This window comes from Asparagus officinalis, chromosome 7, assembly GCF_001876935.1.
Source record: "Asparagus officinalis chromosome 7, Aspof.V1, whole genome shotgun sequence".
NCBI lineage: Eukaryota > Viridiplantae > Streptophyta > Magnoliopsida > Asparagales > Asparagaceae > Asparagus > Asparagus officinalis.
Window position 1 is genome coordinate 87,993,284 of NC_033800.1, and position 22,461 is coordinate 88,015,744.

The 22,461-nt window shown below is 41.1% G+C and overlaps 1 protein-coding gene across 1 annotated transcript in view; it reads right to left on the reverse strand.

Moving 5' to 3' along the window:
• Window positions 1–5,206, reverse strand: part of LOC109847474 (phospholipase D delta-like) — a 34,645-nt gene extending 29,439 nt beyond the window's left edge. Inside the window, exon 1 of the mRNA XM_020416702.1 lies at window positions 5,023–5,206. Within this exon, the coding sequence (XP_020272291.1) occupies window positions 5,023–5,206 (184 nt within the window). The remainder of the gene's footprint in view (window positions 1–5,022) is intronic.

Here is a 22,461-nt window from a genome sequence, read left to right on the forward strand (position 1 = left end):
GGCAATTCCTTGAGATTCGAGCTTTGACTTGATCTTAAGAAGAACGACTATCTTACTTTGATAAGATATCGTTTCAAATTCTCACTTCGATAAATGAAGGAAGAATCATTAAACCCCTCACGGTTCAATCAGAATCTGTGATTTGGTGGTCCACGAGTCAAAGCGCTCCCGGCACAGGCAAAGATCTCACGCAAGCAGCGATCCAAACAACGATCCTGCGTTTGTTTCTAAAAAGTTATAATTTTCTGTTTGTTGTGTAAAAGAGGTCTTATAAAAAGGCTATTTCTTTTGAATTTATTGTAATCGACCGAAGATATAATGAATTCCATGACAAAACCAACTTTTGACGCAAACAGTAGTCACATAGAACTAAAACTAGAACAAATTTTACAGTGTTAGTCAAGTAGAACTCTAACAAAACTAGAATTGGGATAATGGTACAAAATTATCCCCTTTTTTTTATTTTTCTATACAAAAATAAGAGTTCTAGTCTCTCAAATTATTCCAAGTTTTAGCTTGGAACTAGGTGGTAAAAAACTAGAACTCATATTTATTTTGTTATTTTTTATTTTTATATTTTTTCTTTACTTCTTTCCTATTATGGGTATCATCATCATTAGATCATCATTATAAAAATAATTGTTAATATCTTATAGTCCAACCAAAAGTTATTTAATAGTAAAGAACATTTTTGTAAGCAATTATCAATCAATAATAGTAAGTTTAAAATACATAAATAGTATTTATATCGTCAAAATGCATAAATATATATTTCCTGATTATAAAAATTTATCCCACGTTATTTTATTAAAATATCCCGCTTCACAAAAATGTTTCTATTTATCCCACTAAAATATCCCACTAGCGAAAAATTATTCCACTTTAACAATTATCCCATTTTGCATGAAAATATCCCAATCGACTAACACCCCCTAAGAGTGTACTACAAATTCTCGTCGATGTTCAAACTTTTTCTGATGGACGGCGGATTTTCTTTTACTTTTGGGAAATTTACTTCCGGCCCCCAAAATGAGGAATGTAATTCACCTCACCTTTAATACTTTCTCAACACCCCAAAAACCCCCAGGCAAATGGGTTTTCTCCTTTGCCCCTAATTCAGTTCCAACGTGATCGAAGTTTAAAGAAAAAATTCTAAACTTACCATTTGATTTAACCGCTCCCTACTCAATAGTCCTTCTTGTTTACCATGTCCATCAATCTCATCTCCATTATCCTTCCTGAGAGAAACCGTCCTAGAGCCATCCTCAAATCGAAACTTTAACCCTAAATCAGCCTACCCCAAAAAGAGGAACATAAGCTCTCGTCTTCTCATCTAGCCTCCCTTCACGCTTTTCCTCTCTGGTAAGTTTCCCTTACTTCAAAGCATGACAGATGAGTCATAGTCCAAGATACTCTCCCATGTATAAGATTTCGAAGAAGAAGGGTCACTATATGAAGTTAAAGCAAGAGCAAAGTTAGCACGGAGTTAATTGATGTTGGAGAAACAATAGGAGATGTTATGGAGGACCTCGCAGTTACTTGTCCCCTGCCCACAAGCCCACGATAACGTATAGATGAAGATATAGCCCACCATGAGGGCAGCAAGGATGATGCAACGAAAGCCCTCTTAGATCTAAAGAAAGGAGCAAAGAGGAGCGATCTGGAAGGCATGAACAAATCAACGACAAAGAATTGAGTTTATTACATAATTCAGTTATTTATGATGTTAATTTTCTTAGCCCGATGTGTTTGAAAGTTGTTTTATTGTTAAAGTACTTGTTTAATATCGAAGGATGTGTGTTAATTGTGAAGGTTACTATTAAATTGTGATGGTTAGTTATTTATTATCAAGAATATTCATTAGCTGTTAATGTTAAGTGTTAGTTGTGAAGATTACCGGTTACTGAAGGTTAATTATTTATTTTCAAGTATATAGTTGTTAAGTGTTAGGTTTGAAGGTTACTATTAAGTTGTGGAGGTTAGATGTTAGTTGTGAAGGTTAAGTGTTAGCTGTGAAGTTTACTATTAAGTTGTGTTGCATATAATTTAGTTATTAAGGTAATAGATTGATTGATAAGGTTACAATTTTGATGTTAGTTGTTAAGGTAATGGATTAGTTGTTAAGGTTACAATTTTGATATTAGTTGCTAAGGTTATGGATTAGTCATTAAGATTATAGATTGATTGTTAATGTTACTAGTTAGTTGTTAAGAACACACAACTTAGACGTTAAAATTACAGATTATTTACAAACTAGTTATACATTTTTATTTTTATTTTTAGACAAAAGGTCATATCATTTTTCCGCGCTACATCAAATTTCATGGTATACTATGATTTCATGCATTTTTTTAATCCAACTTATGGAGAAGAGGCTTTGGGATGTCCATAAATATTGTATTTTCAGATACTATATCCATTTTGGCCCCCGGCTGGGTCTTGATCTTTCCACTTTTGAGTGCGTTTTGAGACAGTGGGTTCGAAGAAGAAAAAATTTATCTTAACAGATTTAAAAATTGGAGAATACTTTGAGTGCATATTCAATATTGAATGGGTGATAAACCATATATGGTTTAAGAATGAGGGAGATTTTATTAGCCCCAACTGAGATCGAAATAATCATATTTTAAAAGAGTATTTTTACCAAAAATGAGGATGACAATAATCTTCCCCTAGGACCTACTAGACACTGTGTTGATGATCTATTCATGAAGCTTGTATGATCTATGAAGCGGAATGATGTAAAGAACTTTGTCCTGTTATAGATTTTGTATAAGCTAAGCATGGCCTAGTGTCCTAACAATGTTCTTAGGATCTCAAAGTACTTGTTCAAGTTTGTTGATAGTACTGAACAAGTAAAAAACACTACTTAGGAATCTATATTTACAATGAGACATACTTAGCAATTGAAGCCGCATTTGAGGGGTCTAGGTATAGGAAAGAAATTTTTACACCAGCAAGGGGGTTTCCAGCTTGTGTCTGTAAGTATTCCTATAGTTTATTATTGTGAGTAATGACTAGATGTTAAGCTTATTTATTAATTGTGAAGGTTATTAATTTATTATAAAATATAGTAATTAGTTATTAAGGTTTGATCTTAGTTGTTAAGATTATGAATTAGTTGTTAAGTATACAGTTTAGTTGTTAGTATTACAGATTGGTTGTTGAGGCTACAGATTGATTGTTTAGGTTATAGATTGTCTGTCAATCTTAAAGATTTTAACTTTTTATATTGATGGTTAAGGTTTCAAAATTGTTATTAATTTTATTGCTTACTTGTTAATGTTCCTGCTATCTTAAAAGATTTATAATCTTCCATTTACCTTGTGTAGTTATGGTACTATCTACCCATTGGTACCAAGAAGCTAGTAAATGGAAGTACATCAAGGCCTCCTCTCACAAATTGGGCGAGACTGGGAGAAGTTAGGGTTCATTAAGAACGTCAACTGTTAAAGCTAAAACTCTACACACTACGATAAAACTTTTCAGAGATACGTGAATAAGTTCCAAGAGGGAAGAAGGTTTTTAAATAACTAGTGTTAGCTCTATTGGAGGAGGAGGAGGAGAAGAAGGAGAAGGAAAAAGAGAAGGAAAAAGAGGAAGAGAAAGGGAAGGAGAAGAAGAAGGAAAACGAGGAAAGGGCTGTAAGAAATTTATGGAAAGAGGATAAGGAGAAGGAGAAGAAGAAGATTGAGATTGGTAGGGCATGTAGCCTAAGACATGTTATCTCCAAAATAAATATCAGAATGGGATCAGAAGATGTTAATAATCTTCCTGCATGGGTAGGCATTGTAATTGCTATTGAGAAGGAGATGACTATGACACAGCTGAACCAGGAGCTGAGGAATGCAAAAGGAAGAAGTTAGTCTCTATATAAGAAAGTGGCACATAAGATATGGATACAGAAAGAAGAGGTGTCAAGGACTGAAGAGATGTCTAAAGTGATGGAGGAGCAAACTACCACATGTTAGCTAAGTTTATTATTAATGGTAGTTGATAGTTGTTAAGTATAATAATTAGTTGTTAACTATTATTAAGGTTACAAATCATTTGTTAATTTTTAGTTTTGTTGTGAAGTGTGCAGATTAGTTGTTAAGTATAATAATCAATTGTTAACTATTAATTAAGGTTATTGTTATATCTGTTTTAGTGATGAGAAATAACTTCCTATCAATGATAGACAAGTGTTCCATATTATGCATAACCGAGTCAGCATTTTAAGATAATCAGAGGCCTAATTCGGTCGACTCGACACACCAACATCTTACTAGGGAGACTTGAAAGGCGTCACATGTCGACGATCCGAAAGGAATCACCTGTCAACGACTCGAAGGGCATTACATAACGTTCCCTGGTTAAGTCGACTGCTTAATCACTCCACTCGGCCGACTAATCGGTCGGCACTTTACGAGGGCAACTCATGAGGCGATACTTATGTACCACCAAACCAGTAGGAAGGCAAAGAAATGCCTTGAGCTTTGAGCCCCTCCCTTACACTGGTGACAAATCACCTCGTAATAAATACCATTAAATGCATTATGGGCGTCATCATTCCTCTGGCCCCAATAGTCTTTATGACACATCAGATAACGTCGGCACCACACACCCCTAATCACTTCGTATTAAATACCAAAGTGACCTCCTCTCCACTCGTCAGCTGACACCTATAAAGTAGAGGCTAACTTGGCCGCTAGCGCATACTTGGCTGAAGTTACCATTCTACCCTTCTACCACTACTATAAATAAAGATACTATTTTCAATAATAGTGTAAGTTTTTCACTACTACTCACTGTGCTTAAGAACTACTATAGTTTATTTTTACTTCTCCACTCAAGCAAGTCATTGATTTAATCATCGGAGGAACAACCGGGGAGCCTAACCCCGCCCTCTTACAATTTGCTACTTGTGCAGAGAAGAACAGATCATTTCAGAACCAAATATTCGGAGGGTTAGAGGACCTCTATCAACTTGATCACTCCCTTTATTTGACTGTGTGATTTTATACATCAACAGTTTGGCACCTATAGTGGGGCCTTCTTTCTTCTCTGAGAAATCATATCTGACTCTGAGCATATGCCCGATCAGTTCATTCCCAGAGAGCCACATCCAGCCTATGTCACGCAGGCTCAGCTTGAGGAATCTACCTAGTGGATCAGTCAAGCCTTCCAACAACAGTTTGCTGCTTTCACCGCAGAACTCCTCCATCAGATTCCTCCTCCCCAACCCGCTCACTTTGTTGGTCCACCTCCATCAGGGGGCCAGCCTTCGGCGACTCCATCAGGGGAGATGATTACTTTATTGTTAGTGAACACTGACATATTTGCTTGGGGACCAAAAGATATGCCCGGGATCCCTCCTGAAGTGATAAGCCATGAGCTCGCAGTCGATCAACACACTAAGTCGGTTAGACAGAAGAAGCGGCATCTCGGCCCCAAAAGGCAAAAGGCGGCCACCGATGAGGTCGACCAATTCCTAAGAGTCGGATTCATTCAGAAGGTGCAATACCCTGAATGGCTATCCAATGTGGTGATGGTGAAGAAGGCTCTTAATAAGTGGAGGATGTGTGTATATTTCACTGATCTTAGTAAGGCTGCCCAAAGAATAGCTACCCCTCCCTCGGATCGACTAGGTTGCTGACAAAAGTGCAGGACATGAATTGCTTAGTTTCATGGATGCCTTCTCTAGCAACAACTAGATCCGTATGGCAGAGCATGACCAAGAGAAAACTTTATTTATTACAGACCAAGGGACGTATTGCTATAAGGTGATGCCATTCGGTCTCAAGAATGCTGGCACCACCTACCAGCGGCTCATCAACAAGATCTTCAAGCCCCAACTTGGCCAAAATCAGGAAGCCTATGTGGGCGATATCCTCGTGAAGTTGAAGCGGTCATCAACACATATAGTATACATTAATGAGACGTTCACTGTCCTTCAACATTATCACATGAAACTCAACCCAGCCAAATACGCTTTCAGGGTGTAATCGGGAAAGTTCCTTAGGTTCATGATCACCTAAAGGGGCATCGAGATCAACCCCAAGAAGATAGCTGCCATAGAGCAGCTACCCGAACCACACACATTGAAGGACATCCAAAGGCTGAATGGGAAGATAGTCGAACTGCTCTCTAAATCAGCCAAGAAGAGCCTCCCTTTTTTAGGATTCTAAGAGGAAGCAAGGAGCACAAGGAAAGCAAGAGTTGGACGACTGAATGTAGTGCGGCCTTCAAAGATCTCAAAATGTAGTTAAGCATTAAGCTGTTGCTGAGTCAACCCAGAGAGGAAGAGACCTTGCATCTATACTTAGCCATCTCTCCCAAAGCCATCAGCTCTGTCCTGGTTCGTGAGGAGGATAACACCCTAGTACTATGTTCACCGAATATTAAAAGCTGGTGAACTCAACTATCCTCTCACAGAGAAGGTTGCCTTTGTTTGCATCACAATAGACAAGAGACTCCACCCTTACTTTCAAGCGCATTCCATAATTGTTCGGATGATCTTGCCTCTGAAGAAAGCTCTCAGTAGCTCCACCGCTTTAGGAAGAATGGTCGCTTGGTCGGTCGAGCTAAGCGAGCATGATGTACGGTTCGAGCTAAGGATGACAATCAAAACCCAAGCCTTAGCCGACTTCCTTATTAAGTTGACCTTACCAGACGACGAGCCAACCACACCTTCACCGCCACCCTGGCAGGGGCCATCGATGTCTCAAATAGTCAAGACCCCTGCACCTCACCCAAGACGTGTGCCCACATACGATTCACCAGAGTTTGCCTCTTGATGGTTGTTAAAGGTGGATGGATCCTTTAGAGAAACCGGCAGCGAAGCAGGAATAGCCTTGCATGGCCCTGACAGGTAGACACATTAGCACTCCATCACTTTTGGATTCTCAGCCTCCAACAATGAGGCCAAGTATGAAGTACTTCTGGTCGGTCTTCGAGCTGCCTTAGTAGTAAAAGCTGAGCCCATCTACATTTTGGTCGACGCCTAACTGAGGTTGTCCATAAGGTGAATGGAGAATATGTGGCCAAAGATTATAGGATGATTCAATATTTAAAGGCGGCTAAAGATCTACTAGCTAATTTTGCCGATTTAAGAATAGTCCAAGGACCCCGTGCCCTCAACGCTCGGACAGATGCTCTATCAAGACTCGGATCAACCAACTTCGAAAGCAGCTCGAGGCCAGTGTGCACTGACACCCTCGAACACCCTAATATTAATGTTTAGTGGAAAATTTGTAGTAAAAAGAAAAATTGAAAGAAATATATTTAATTTGTATTCTCTCAATCTCAATTATAATTTGGATTTCTGATTACAAAAGAGAGGAGAATTGATCTGAATTCCCCCCTTTGTTTAATTCTGGGTTCTTCACGGTGGCGATAGAGTGCCTTCTTCGAGTGCTCATGTTGAATTTGCTCTCTGTTGACGATCCGCACATCTCAATTCACTAGAACAACTAACTTACATGACGAGTATGATTAAGAACTCTTAAACGAGTTTTATAACTCAGGGTGAGTGTTAAACTCCGTGAAAAGAATTGTTTGAACCGAATAATCGGTTAATAAGCCAAGTAAAATTTTCTGTTGATGAAAGATGCTCCAAGATCTTCTTGTTGCTAAGAATCTCCCTCCAGCTGATCTCGTGGATGATCCGATCTCCCAAAAATCTTACCATCTTTACTCGGTTGAGTAATGTGGTTATTTATAGGGGGATAAGGGGTGTAACCAACCCCTAAATCCGCTCCAACGTGGGCGAGAATCCCTCAAAACATGGGATAAATGGTTCTGAGGCCGTTCAGCTTGTGTTTGAACAAGTCAAATGCTTAAATTAGCATTACAGGCCTTAACTCTACGTCTTAGACTCGAGACGTAGAGTTGGGTGCTTGCTGAGAATTGAATACACAGGGGCCGCTTGCGTTCTGAGTCCTAACTCTGCGTCTTAGACTTGAGATGCAGAGTTGGATGTCTGCTAGATGTTGAAGGTCGAAAACGCAAGGACCGCCTGCGTTTCGAAGACTAAAATGCAAAGATGGATTCTGCATTTAGAAGGGGCTAATGACTTGTAACCTCTTCTGTAAAGCATTGCAAAGACCATTGTTCGGTAATCTTCGCTTTAGCTATTTTGAGGTGTGAAAGTCGTCAGATTGTAACTCTCATAGTTGATGGTAAATACCACTGAATAGAATTTTCGTTAGTCATCGGAAGGGTCATTGAATTATAACTCCTCTCGATCTATGTGAAAAGTCCTCCATTTGCAGCTTTCATTTATTGACATAAAAGTCGTCTGATTGTAACCTTCTTAGTCAAGACTGTTGGTTGAGGTTTGATAAGGATCAACTATCTATTGTGATTTTTAGACAACCTACAGAACCCCCTCCAAAGTTTTCGAAAGTTCACGGTTGACTGGGATGAATTTTCAGAATACTTTAGATCTCAAAATTTTGTTGATTGATCGTTCACTCTGCCTGATTCGAAGACATCGTGGACCTGGTTATTAGAACGTAGTGATTCAGCTTCCTTAAACCAAACAAGGTAACTTTTGCGTCTTGATGACAATGAACTTAGTCAAACAAGCTAAAGCCCATTGTTATTGAACCAAACAAAGACGAAGATGATAACGAACTCATCTAGATCCTTAAGATACTCCACTTAACTTTTGAAGAGGTGTATTCTTCGAATTTTGTCTGGATCCTTAAGATACTCCACTCAATCTGTGATGAGGTGTATTCTTTGGATTTTGTATGGGTCCTTGAGATACTCCACTCAATCTGCGATGAGGTGTATTCTTTGGATTTTTTCTGGATCCTTGAGATACTCCACTCAATCTACGATGAGGTATATTCTTCGGATTCTGTCTGGATCCTTCAGATTCTCCACTCAATCTGTGATGAGGTGTATTCTATGTCCAGAAAATTCTTGTAGGCATTGATGAACACTCGACGTGCGGCTGCGGGCTTTAAGTAATAAAAAGTCAGATGATAGTGACACTATCATGGAAACACCAACTGTAAACTTGTTAACGAGGTCTTCTTTAGTGAGATTGAATATTTTTTGGCTTTGTTCATCTTGGTGGGAATGTTAAGCCCTTCAGAAGAATGAGTTGCTTGACGAATCGAACTCGATGATTTCAATCATCACTGACTATAACCTATCTGTACTCATCTGAAAGGCTCCATAGTTTCTTATCATAAGCCAGTTTCTTCTCGGCTTTAGTCACCTTGATGGCCAATATTAGCCTCTCTTTATTTATCTGGAGTTGTGTCTTAGCCTTGGTCGTCGAGACATTCCTTTTGTGACATTTAAAATGCATAAGTGAACTCTGTATTTGAGAATTGAAATGCAGGGGTGAACTCTATGTTCAGAAGTTCAACCAACGCAGACGCAGAGGTCGCGTTTGGCGGGATCCTTGCCTAGAATCTCGTTCTGATTCAATAGCTCATAGCTATCTATAAATAGACCACTGGGATCAAATCAAGAGTCATTTGACTCTTTCCTCTGTTCTTCTCCGAAAGGCTTAATGAAATTTTTTTCGTTTTAAACTTTGACGAATCCTGTTCATCTTCTCCGACCATCATTCTTAATGGCGCCCAGGAAGAAGACTGTTTCTCATCCTAAATCTGCCATCGTTGCTGCTCCGAGTTCGCTGCTAACTCCGATCATTGGTAGCGTCACATCTCAGGCGGGTGCGCCGCTACTACAAACTCCTCTCGTCGGTGGTGAGTGCCAACTTTCGTGGCAACCAAACTTGCTTCGACAAGTTTTGATCAATGAGGAAACTTGTTCTGATGTTGTGACGCAGACTCGGGCATCTGCGTTTGGAATTTGAAACGCTGGATCCGACTTCTATGTTAAAAAGAATATTTAATGGGATCTGAACCGTGCGTTTGAATGTTTAACGCAGGATTTGACCTCTGCGTTTCATTATTCTGACGCAGGGTTTGAACTGTGCGTTTGGATGCTTAACGCATGGTTTACCTTGTGCATTTCCTTACTCTAACGCAGAGTTGGAACCGTGCGTTTGAATGCTTAACGCAGGATTTAACCTCTGCTTTTCACTATTCTAACGCAGAGTTTGAACCGTTCAATTGAATGCTTAACACAGGATTAGACCTCTGCGTTTCACTATTTTTAACGCAGGGTTTGGACTCTGTGTTAAAATATTTAACGCAGAGTCTGAGCTCTGCATATGACCTCTTTCTCAAGGAGTTCAACCTCTGTAATTAAGTTAGGTCTCTTTTGTTTCGTTTTCATGCTATCTGATCGAGTGTCTTTCTCTTTTGCAGTGCCTTACACCCATGAACCTCTCACTTTTCGTCATCACTTTGAGCATGAGGGCAGCATGGACTTGAACATGCAGTTTAATCTATGTTAGGAACTCTCGGATTTTCAAGATACTGACAAAGAACGTGTCACTCTAATTACCCAAGCTAGCCCGACTGCACTCAGGATTTTAGTTACAGATGCCAAGTTTGAAACTGAATCTCGTAAGAAATTCACCAAGTCAGCATTTTTGTTTGGAGACCATGTTGTCATCCAGAAAGAGATCGTACATGGTGGACATTACAAGTGGTTGAGGCAAATAGGGGATCTCCGCTTCTTTCTTCCTGAGATGCATAGGATGTTCCCTATCTCTTATTATCAATGCGCCTCCGTCTCCCGCCATATGAATTGGGATCTTGTTAAAGAGCAGGATGGGGTAGCCGTTGGAGCTTTGACTTATACATGCGTAAACACTGTAGGTTATAACCAACAGGTGTCAGCCTTAGAGCCATGCTTATTCTCAAGGGGATACCCTGTAAGAGAAATAGGTAGTCCAGCTAAGACCTTCATACGAAGATTTTTGGCTGCAAAAAGAGACTTCCCTTCTTCAGTATTTAGAACTCCTGGATGGGTACATTCCACCAAAGCAGGGTGGTGGACAAGGATGACAGAATTTGTGTTGACAGAGTTGGAGGGGCCGTTAGCTCGATCTGGACTCGGCTGCCCTATAATGGCTACATAAAATGGCTACTAGATATGGTATTGATTACAACCATTATAATTTTTATGCTATTCTGGAGAGATACAACCTAGAGACGTGTACATTCTTTACTCTAGTAGGGGAATTAGGGTTTGCCCTCCACAAAATGTATAACGTTTTCGGCCTTTCCTTTGGAGATTTACCCTATGAGGAGTTCATCCTAGGATCAAACGAGCTTAGGATTTTGAAGGAAACAAACCCTGAGGTCTATGACACCCTATGGGAAGTGATGTGTTATTTTCAAATCTGCACTCAATTGATGGGGACACGAGAACATGGTATAAAGCAACTGTCCTAGGCTGAATATCTCTTTCAGAATTTATCTCACAAAATTACTGCTATGTCTCGTCGGAGTGTGAGCACCCCTGAGACTATTCAAGCTTTGATCAATGATGTCACTGTTCATTATGTTAATGAGGGATTAGAATATGGTTTCCCAGTGCAGACTGAATTCGAAAGCTTCTATCATCAAGCTGATATTCCCATTTCTGACATGGCCTTGCTGGCGGGTTTTCTCATGTTATGACTGAAACGGTGTGTCGTCCCCACCAGACCGATAGATGCTGTAGTAGTAGAAGTAATCTATCCAACAATTCTCTTAGCCCATGGGAGGCTCGTGAATTTACTATCAGTTATGACATGCTGTTTACAACATGGTTTAAGGGAGCTGTGCCTTGAATTCATTCAGGTGAAAGAGACAGGCACCGGAGAGAAGAAAAGTTTGATAACTCCTAATCCTTGAGTACCCTTGCCGTATACTTATTTGATGGCATGGTACGTATCCCATTGTCCTCATTTAATGAGTGCACCATCTTCCTTGGACGATAGATTCGTCCCCTTCTTGCAGAGATTGGAAGGAGCTACTTGGGAGGGTACGTATGTAGTAAGGGTTCGTCAAATTTTGTCGAGAGACCTCAACTATCAGATATTCCGCTGCTTCTCAGACTTTGAAGGTGGGGGTTAGGGACAAGTATTTCAAGACACAGCTGGCCCGAATGGTTTCACTCGGTTAGACGGAGGAGTTTTCCACTGGTTACTTAACATTAGACCAGGTTATCTCCTTCTCAGGTAGACCAGGTTATCTCCTTCTCAGGCAAAATGAGAAATGTATAATTGAGCCGTACCAACCGTACAGGTTCGTTCGATAGTTTGGGTACGATCAATTATACATTGGGAATCCATGGGGTCAGCTTGCAGTTGTTGGTAATCTATATGAAGGAGTTCGAGCGTGGTACTATTCTACAACAGGCTGCACTGGAGCTATATTCAGGTCACCTCACAAGACACCCAATTCTCTCCTCTCCATGGCTTTCTGTAATTGGTATCATACGGCTTTTAAGATGCCTGAGTATAGGCTAAATTTGTCCGGCTTAGGGGAAATTAGAAGAATGTACTCATCTAGAAGAGGATCCCGAGTATCTTGTCTGAAAGGAATTGGCGAATTCTTATCTTATGAGGATGAAGCTGAAGAAGAAGAAGGAGACCAGAGACTAGAGAGCGCTCTAGCAGTGAGTCCTAGGGCTGTCGAAACTCTAAGAACAAGGGTAGCTAGAATAAGGGATCTTACTGAGGAAGAAGCAGTTCAGTACGAGAAACGTACTCGCAAAAAATTATTAGTAGACGCTCCTCCTCAGAAATTAATGGCGGATGCTTTTAAATCCACTAAGGGAGAGGAACAATAAGAATCTGCTGCTGTAAGTCGTCCCTTTCACACTGGACTTCGCTCCAGGGGTCCTGCGTTATCAAGCGAATTTTCTTCCTATCATCCCTCGGACCAGGAAGAGGGTGAGGATGAATTGTTTGTTGGGGATGCAGAGTCTTTCCCCATAATGGACCCTGCTATTTCACCATTTCCGGGTCAAGCTTTAGATGCCACTCTTCCAACTGCAGGGGTGATGGCTACAACGTCTCAATCTAAAGGGGTTAGGCCTCCCGTAGACGAACCTACAATGGCTGAGTCTGAAAAGCCTAGTGAAAATCAGTCTCCTACCGCCTCGGTGTTATTGCCACCTGTAGGGGCTACTATCCCTAGCTCGACGATAAGCATAATGGCTAAAGCAGATGCAACCGTAAGTTCTCCTGGACCTTCGGCTGCAGATGATAAAGAAGAAGTGGATTATGAGACTTCTTCCCCACGGTGACGGTACTAATGGGGAGAAAAATGATAGTGGCGATAATCTCGGTGATTGAGCTATTCCACCATCTCTCTCTTCTGACAAAGCGTCAGCCTATGTCCCTCCTTCCCCTATTGGTAAATATTACTCACCCTGGTCTTTCTGATATTTTCTTTTTTGTATACTAACTACTTTTTTGTGTAGGATCTCCAACTCGTGAGGCTGTTGACACAACCTTGCCTCTCAACCAACAGGCAACAACTGCTTCTCTCCCAGAACCAACACAAATAACGATAACTTCTTTGCAAGAGAAATCCCCTCCGTTGACGATTTCTCTCAAACCTGTGGAGACAGAGAGTATGCTAAGCTCAGCCTAGGCGAGGGCGCTCATGGTTCTCCCTTCAAGTCCTTCACAATTGGATGCTACAATGGCTTCTCCAGCTTCTTCACGATCATCACCAACCGTTCTTGCATTAAGATCTACAACATCCGGAGTCCCAACGAAGTCCTCTGTTGCTTGTCTAAGTCTAGTGGTCATTCCTTCCATGCTTAAAATTCTTATGAGGCAGTTGGAGGACATGATGAAGATGACGATTGAGGAAGTTAGTGCTGGACGAGTTTCATTTAATTCTTTCAAGCTAATATTTGTGAACTCTCTGAGCAACATTCAATATGTGGGCAACGCTCAATGGCTTCAGCACTGCTCAGACAATATCTCTCGATTGAAAAAGGACTTGAAAGCTTTAGAAGAGCTGCACTGTGCTGATCTTGCTACTCAGATTACATCAACCTTTGACGATCTCAAGGCTTAGGCAGGTCATAAATATGAAGCTCTTCAGAAAAATATAACTGAAAGGGAGCTTGAGATTGCGTTCTTGCAGGGGCAATGTGTTCAGAAGCAACAGGCTGTGGTTGCTTCTAACACTGCCATACAGTCGTCCTGAGCGGAGATCGATCGATTAGAGATAGAGTTGGCCCGACACAAGGCGGAGCTTTGTCAGGAAGAAGAAATCTTGAAAAGGCTCACAGTGGAAAGTGTGAAGACTTACGCCACTTATCGCTCATCGATCCAGGCTCTTGCACTTGCCCAAAAGGAAGCTGCCATGGCGATGCCAGACAAGAATGAACTTAAGAAGAAAGTCGAAATAACGGTACAAGCCGCTCATGAGGAGAAGCTTTCTACTATTAAGTCCCGGCTCGCGTCTTTCAATTTCACGGGCCCAGAGGCTTAATTATATATTATTCCTTTTGTTTGATAAGAACAAGGCTTTGCATCACTTCTTAATATTTTTGAATAAAAAGAAAATGATTTTGGTTTTTCCTTACTTCTTGCATTTGTCATGTTCTAACTTGAAGCAATAAATTTGTCTGCGAAATACTATAATAGGCTTGATTTAGAAAATTCTCTTTATTATCATTTAAGATAATTCTAGAAAACTTCCATCTACTGGGGATAAGAACTTGTCATTCTCTTAGGGTAAGACTGGCTAAGAGAATTATTCTTGTGTTATATTTCTGCTTTAATCACTAAAAGAAATCCATAAGTGCCTGAGGTGTGGTCTTAACTTGGCATGACTTTTCACATGGTGTGAAGTTCAACAATTTTCCTTGTTACCGCTAGGGATAGTTCTGGAAAGAGTTTGACTCGCTGGGGATTTTATGAGAACACTTGTTATTCTTATAGAGAGGAATAAAAAAGGTTCAACTGGGGGGGGGGGGTTAAACTGTTAGAGGTATGATGTTAACGTAACAGGAAGAGTATTACGATCGAGATAATTTTAAGGACCTATCGCTCTATTGGGGAGAGTCGATAAGTGGATTTTGTTAGAGGTGTGGGATTAACGTGACAAGAATTTGTTGCGATTGGGATAACTTTGAGGGCCTATCACTCTATTAAGGAGAGTCGATAAGTGGATTTGTCAGAAGTGTGATATTAACGTGACAGGAAAAATATTACGATCGGGGCAATTTTGAGGACCTATCACTCTATTGAGGAGAGTCGATAAGTATATTTGTCAGAGGTATGAGATTAACGTGATAAGAATTTGTTACGATCGGGGTAATTTTGAGGACCTATCGCTCTATTAAGGAGAGTCGATAAATGGATTTGTCAGAGGTGTGATATTAATGTGACAGGAAAAATGTTGAACAAGATTTCAGGGGACTTAGCGTCTTGCTAGGGAGAATTCCCAAGTGGTTTTTCATCAGAGTGATGACTTGTGATACTTGTGATTTGAACAAGATTTTGAGAATTAGCGCCTCACTGTGGAGAGTTGCTAAGTGTGTTTATCACCAAAGGCGACAAATTTTGGTATTCGTGATTTAAGAAAAGTTTGGAAATTTTATCACTCTGTTGAAGAGAGTTGATAAATTGGTTATTTACTACTATGTTAGGGAGAGTTAATAAATTGATCATGATTTGAATGATTTTGGAGACTTATCGTTCTATTGACGAGAATCGATAAGTTGAATTTAACAGAGGAATTGTCATTGCATTGGGAGTGGCACAAGTTAAATTCAAACCCTACAAGGGATGATGATTGTCGGAAGTGTAGAATTACTCTGACGAGAGTTTTGTCAACTGAAACAATTTAGATTCCGTTGAGATGATACAAAGGTTTAACAACACTCTGTGGAAAGAATTTATGAACTTAGGGTATAAGTGTCATGTTTGGAAATGCAAGGGGTGGACCCTTCGTTTAGAATAATTGCAACACAAAGGTGAACTTTGCGTTTGAGATTCGAAATGCAAAGTTAAGAACTCTCATAACGTAGGTTTGGACCTAGCATTTGGGAATTTGAACGCAGAGGTGAACTATGCATTAAGGTTAAAGTCTAAAAGACTTTTATCCATTAACACTGAAGATAGCATTTCTAAAAATGGTTAGGATTCTCTCCTAGAATCCCAAACCGATTTAACAGCTTGACAGCTGTTATAAATAGACCTGTATGGTCACATCAAGAGTCATTTGACTCTTTCTACTTTCGGCTTGATTCCAAGAACGAGGGTTCTCATTTAATTTCAACAGAATCTCTGGTAATCTTCGTCTTCTCTGGTCAATTACATCAATGGCGCCACGAAGGATGAGCTCTGTTTCCAAGAAGGTCGCTGGAACGACTTTAGAAACGTTGCCGACTAAGGACGTCGGTGGTGTTGTTGCTTTTGCGAGCGCCTCATCGCCGCCGTCGTGTGGGCCTCCTTGTTATGGTAAGTTATGGACATGGCAACTTGTTTCGACAAGTTTTCTAAAAACCCTAAATGGGTTCTTGACAATGAGGTAGATGACTCGTTTCTGTTTGATGAAAACGCAGAGTCGGGACTCTATGTTTATTATGAAACATAGTGATGACTCCTACGTTTGAACTTTGAGCATGGGTCTTAACCTCCACGTTTCAATTTTACAACGCATGTACGTGACCTCTGCGTTTGAGATTTACAATATAAGGTTGACCCTTGTGTTTAAGAATTAACACATGGGGTCTAACCTCTATGTTTTTGATCCATTCTTTTAGATTCATGTCAACACCTTGCTTCCCTTGCTAATTTTTTTGCTTTTGATTTTGCAGTGTTTTTTCCGAACGTGCCGCTTTTGCAAGAGTATCATTTTAGGTATATTGGCAGTCCTAATACGAATGAAGTTTTTAGTCTTCACAGAAGAATTCTGTTGTGCACTTTCCCTGACTCGGAGAGAAGGCACATGATCAGATTCTCTCAATGCTCTACTCTCAGAGCTTTGATCACTGACTTGGACATGGAGACTCCTGCCGGCCGTGATCAGTTCCCTAAACCAGCGTTCATATTCGAAGATCATATAGCAGCCGATGATAGTCTCATACATGCAGAAGATTCAAAGCTGCTACGAAGGGTCGATGATCGCTTCCTCTTTCTCCCAAATATGAAGAGGATGTATCCACTCTCGTACTTTTTGAATGTTAGTTGCCGCCGAGGTTTGACTTTTGATCTAGTCAGCGAGAAGGAAAATGTGTCGTTTGGAATTGGTCGACAAGCTCGCACACAAATTGGAAGACAACTCAAGGGTTTGAGACCCGACCTATTTGAGAAAAAGACCTCGCTCAAGAAGTGCCACTTCCAGCGAACATCTTTATTTGCCAATTCATTGTGGCTCGAGGTGAACTCCCTGCACAGATGTTTAGATTTCCAGGATGTGTTTGTTTTGGAGAAGGGGGGGTAGTGGTCCCAGATGGTGGATTTTGTCCTTGAGGAGCTAAAGGAACCGCTCACTCAATCGGGACTGATGGTCCTAGTGTTGGCCACAAGGCGAGGGGTTGTTCGGAGTTACCCCAACTTTTTCGCTATGTTGGAGAGGTACAACCCGGATAGCTACACGTTCTTTACACCTGTGGGGGAGTTAGGCTTCGCTCTTCATGAGATGCAAGGAGTATCGGGGTTGCCATTCGGTCGGATGCCCTACGAAGAATTCATTCCCACTACTTAAGATCTTTCTATTTTGAGGGCGGCACACCCAGAAGTTTATGTGACTTTCTGGGAGCTGATGTGCCACTTCCACATATGTGCTCAAGTTGTTAGGATGCGCAGAGGGGGTATTATGCATACTGCCTAGGCAGATTATCTTTTTTAGAACTTAAGTCAGAAAGATGAGGCCGTAACCCGACTTATTGCTATTTCCCCTAAAGGCGTTAAAGCCTGGATTAAGGCTTCCAATGCTACCTACAAGAACGAGCACGTGGAAGATGGGTTTGAGGCTAGTGTCAAATTTGAAAGTTTTCACTACCAGGCCACAACTCCTATTTTCAACGTGGCTCTTCTCGCTGGCTTCTTCATAATCTGGTTAAAACGGTGCGTAGTACAATCGAAGGTAGTCGAGGCGATATTAGCTGAGGTCGTATACCCAGCTGTTTTATTAGCTCATGAGAGGCCAGTGAGCCTCCTCACTGCTATGATAGGCTGCGTGTAGAGTGGCTTACGGATGTTGACTTCTGAATTGGTTAACGTCCGAGAAATTAATGTTGCTGGGAGGAAAGCCTGGAAGACTCTGCAACCACATGTACTAGTGTCGTATACATATTTGGTGGCCTGGTTTATGCTGCATTGCGCTTCGTTGATGACGGGGGTTGTCGAGGAAAATGAAGTCCCTTTTCCTTTTATACAATGATTGGAGTCGTCCACATGGACTAATATTTACATAGTCAGGGCTTGACAGATTTTGTCTCAGGAAGATAATTATAGAATTTTCTATTGCGCTCCTGATTTTGATGGAGCTGAAGAAGAGGGCATGAGCTTTACGGATGTGCTTTTCAACGACTCGTCATCTTTGGAAGAAGGCGTGTTCAGATGGCTCCTCATGATCAGATTGGGTTATCTGGTCTTCCGCTTGAAGGAGAAGTGCATCATTGAACCTTATGTGACTTCTCGATTCGCCAGGCAGTTTGGATATGATCAGCTTTATGTTAGAAATCCTATTCTGGCATTGGCTCAAATTGGGAATTTGTACAAGGGGGCTCGTGCGTGGTACATCTTCTCTGTCGGAGGGACTCATGCGCACTTCACATTACCCAACCCACCGCCTAGCTGTTCCACCGTAGTAGACTTCCACGATTGGTTTGATAAGGCTTCCTGAATCCCAGAATATGATGTATACACTTCATGCATAAGTGAGATTTGGGAATTATATAAATCAAGAAGCGGTTCTGCCAAGACTCGTTTACCAGGAGTAGAGGAGTATCTATCCTGCGAACGAGAAGCGGCCAGAGTCGGAGAGATCCCAAGGGAGTTACCAGCTGCTAAGCCTTCTGAAGAAGAGGCAACTAAAGAAATTCTTGAGGGAGCACCCCCTCCTGAGCCCCGCTCCTTAAGATCATCAGGGAAGAAGGCCCGAAATTCTTGAGGGAGCACCCCCTCCTGAGCCCCGCTCCTTAAGATCATCAGGGAAGAAGGCCCTTACTGCTGAGGAGGAAGGCGAATATGATAGCTGAGCCCCGCTCCTTAAGATCATCAGGGAAGAAGGCCCTTACTGCTGAGGAGGAAGGCGAATATGATAGGAGAATTCGCAAGTGAAAGCTTGTTGTAGCCAAGAACTCTAAGAGGGCCAAGTTGATGGTGGACGCCATGAAGTCTGCACCTGTCTCGCTCTTAAATGACAAAGAGGACGAAGCGCTTTGATCAATTCCTTCCCTTCCTATGGGAGCCGAAGAGATGTTGCCCATTGGGGGTTTAGAGTCCGCTTCTTCCCCTCTAATCCAAAATCAGGGTTTGCATAAAGACTTTCCTTCTGAGGCTGTTCCTCAATCTAGTCATAATAAGTATACGGGTCTGATCTATCCAACTGCTCCTCCCCCACGTTTAAGAGCTTTGAGAGAGTGCATTAGACATCTAGAGATGAAAATATAGTTTACGATTGATATTGTTAGCTTATGGCAGATTCCCTTTGAGCATTTCAGACCCTTCCTGACTAAAAGCTTAACGGATTTCAGAAGTCATGGGAATGCGTTATGGACTGAGAACTACAGGGAAGGTATCATCATTTTGGAAATGGAATTAGAGATGCTTTTGATTCTTCAACATGATGATTTGGGTGAAGAAGTGGACCAGGCTCTTTTTGTGGCCAAAGCTTCGAGAATACAACGCCATGAGACTTTTCAGAAGAGCTTGTCTGAGAAAGAATCTCGTATTGCCAGCCTACAGGAGGAGTACACTCAGATACAAATAAACATGAGCAGCCTCGATATGGGTGTCCGAGATGCTGCAGCAGAACTCCCTCGCATGGGGGTCGAGCTATCTCAGAGGAATGCCCAACTAGCTGAAGATATGGAAGTCATAAAAGGGTTAGCTGCTCACTGTGATGGGCTTCTCAAAGACTACTGCATTGAGATCATCGCTGCCTATAAGATTCGACGAGAGATTGTAGAAGCAACACCTGATGAAGAAGAATTCAAGAGAAAGATAACTGAAGAAGTAAAAAAGGCTTGTGAGGAGAACATATCAGCGTTGAAGTCCAAGCTCAAGTCTTTTAAGCTGATGAGCCCTAATGTTTAAGTTTTGAATTGCTTTTAGCTGGGGAATAATTTTGTATCATTTTCATTTGAATTATCGTCACTTTTTATCAAGTTATCAATATTGAATGAAAATGATATCATTTTGTCTTTCATCGTCTCTCTTGTTGAATTCTAATTCAGGACAATGAAAAGTATTACAAGTGCTACAGGTGTGACGTTACCTTAGCGTAAATTCGAAATTCTCTTTATTACTACTTAGAATAATTCTAGAAAATTTCAATCGTCAGAGGTGTAGTGTTAACATGATGATATACAAAGCAGGCAAACTAAACATTTACTCCTAAAACAAATTTTGAATAAGCAACCCCCATCCTGACTTGGTCGGAGATTGAGAGAAAAGGGGCTTCATTACCTACGAAAAGTATTTCTTAAGAAACTTTCCGTTAATTGGCATCATTAGCCTGTCGCCTTTTTGATCGATGAGGCGATAAGCTCCGTTCGAATAGACTGATTCTATTACGAAGGACCCTTCCCATTTGGGATTGAACTTCCCTTTGGTCTTGTGTGTCATCACCATGGGTCGTCTGACAGCTAGGACCAAATCGCTTTTCTTGAAAATCCATTCCTTAACCTTTTTGTTGTAGGCTTTAGAAATCCAGGCTTGATATAGCTTAATTTGCTGCTGAGTTTGAAGTTGCTTGTCGTCTAAAGCTTCAAGTTCCTAAAGGCGTAGTTGATGTTTCTCTTCTTCTGTCATTCCGGTCGCGATGATAATTCTTAGGGAAGGGATCTAGATTTCCAATGGTAGCACAACTTCACAGCCATATACCAAAGAGAATGATATAGCTATTGTAGGGGTCCTCACTGTTGTGCGGTAGGCCCACAGACATTCACCAAGTCTTTCATCCCAATCACGTCGGCTCTTTGAAACAAATTTTTTGAGAAGCTTCACAATAGTTTTGTTAAAGGCTTCTGCGAGGCCATTTGCCGATGGATAATACGCCGTAGATGTAATACTTTGGATTCTAAACTTATCACAAAACCTCTGAAATCCATAGCTAACAAAGTATGTTCCATTGTTGTGAACTATTCATCTTGAGACTCCAAAACGGTAGATGACGTGATGTTTGATGACGTTAATCACATTGGATGTCTTGACTTCTTTTAGCGGGTTTGTCTCCGCCCATTTAGAGAAGTAATCAGTCACGACCAAAATAAATCGATGTCCCTTGGAAGTCGGAGGAGAGATTGGTCCTACAACATCCATTCCCCACATCTAAATTGGCTAAGATGTAGATGTAGGATGTAAGTTCCCTGGCGCTTGATGAATGAAATCACCATGGATTTGACATGCGTGATAATGCTTAGCATAGTCCTCTGCATCTGAAAATATTTTTGGCTAATAATAGCCAATTTGTCGGAGGCAATCTCCCAACTTAGCCCCGAGTTGATGAGCTCCGCACATTCCGTCGTGAGCTTCCTTAAGAGCCTCCTTTGCTTCCTTTTGAGAAAGGCATCGAAACAAAACTCCATCATGTGATTTACGATACATGATTTGAGAAACTGCATCATAATAGAATCGGAGGGCCTTTCGTTTGATGACGGCTGTTTCCTTAGAATTGTCTGGCAAAATTCTGTACGTGACATAGTCAATATATGGGAATCACCAATCCCTAGATTCAAGCTCCATTGAGGTTGTGCAGACTTCTCCTGTCATTATCTTATCTGAACTTTCTTCTACAGGAAGCTTGGAATAATATAATTCATGTCAGGTGACAGGAATCATTGTTTCAGACCTTGGGGGTAAGGCTAGTGAGGTTGCCAACGAGGCTAAAGCATTCGGATAAGCATTCTGACCTCGTGGGATATATCCGATGAAGAAACCTTTGAACCTCTTGGCTTTCTTTAGCACCGCAAAGTAGTACAGGATCAGATCCTTGTTGTGCACTTCATATTCTCCTCGGACTTGATTTACGATGAGCTGAGAGTCACCGTAAGCCTCGAGATGTCGAATGTTGAGCTCTTCAACAAATTGCATTCCTAATAGCAGAGTGTTATACTCAGCTATATTATTGGTGCAGGGTTCGATCAGAGAAAATCCTCTTGGGATCACGTGACCGTTTGGAGAGATGAATACTACTCCTACTCCCGCAGTAATTGCTCCATGAGGGTTTGCTCTGCGTCAAAGAATAACTTCCACACTTACATAATTTCTGAAGTTACGCAAGCTTCGGCAACTTCGTCGAGCAATTCTTCATAAAGCTTAAACATCCCTGGTACCGGATGATCGGCTAGGAAGTTCGCTAAAGCTTGACCTTTAACAACCTTTTAGAGCATAAATTGCATGTCATATTG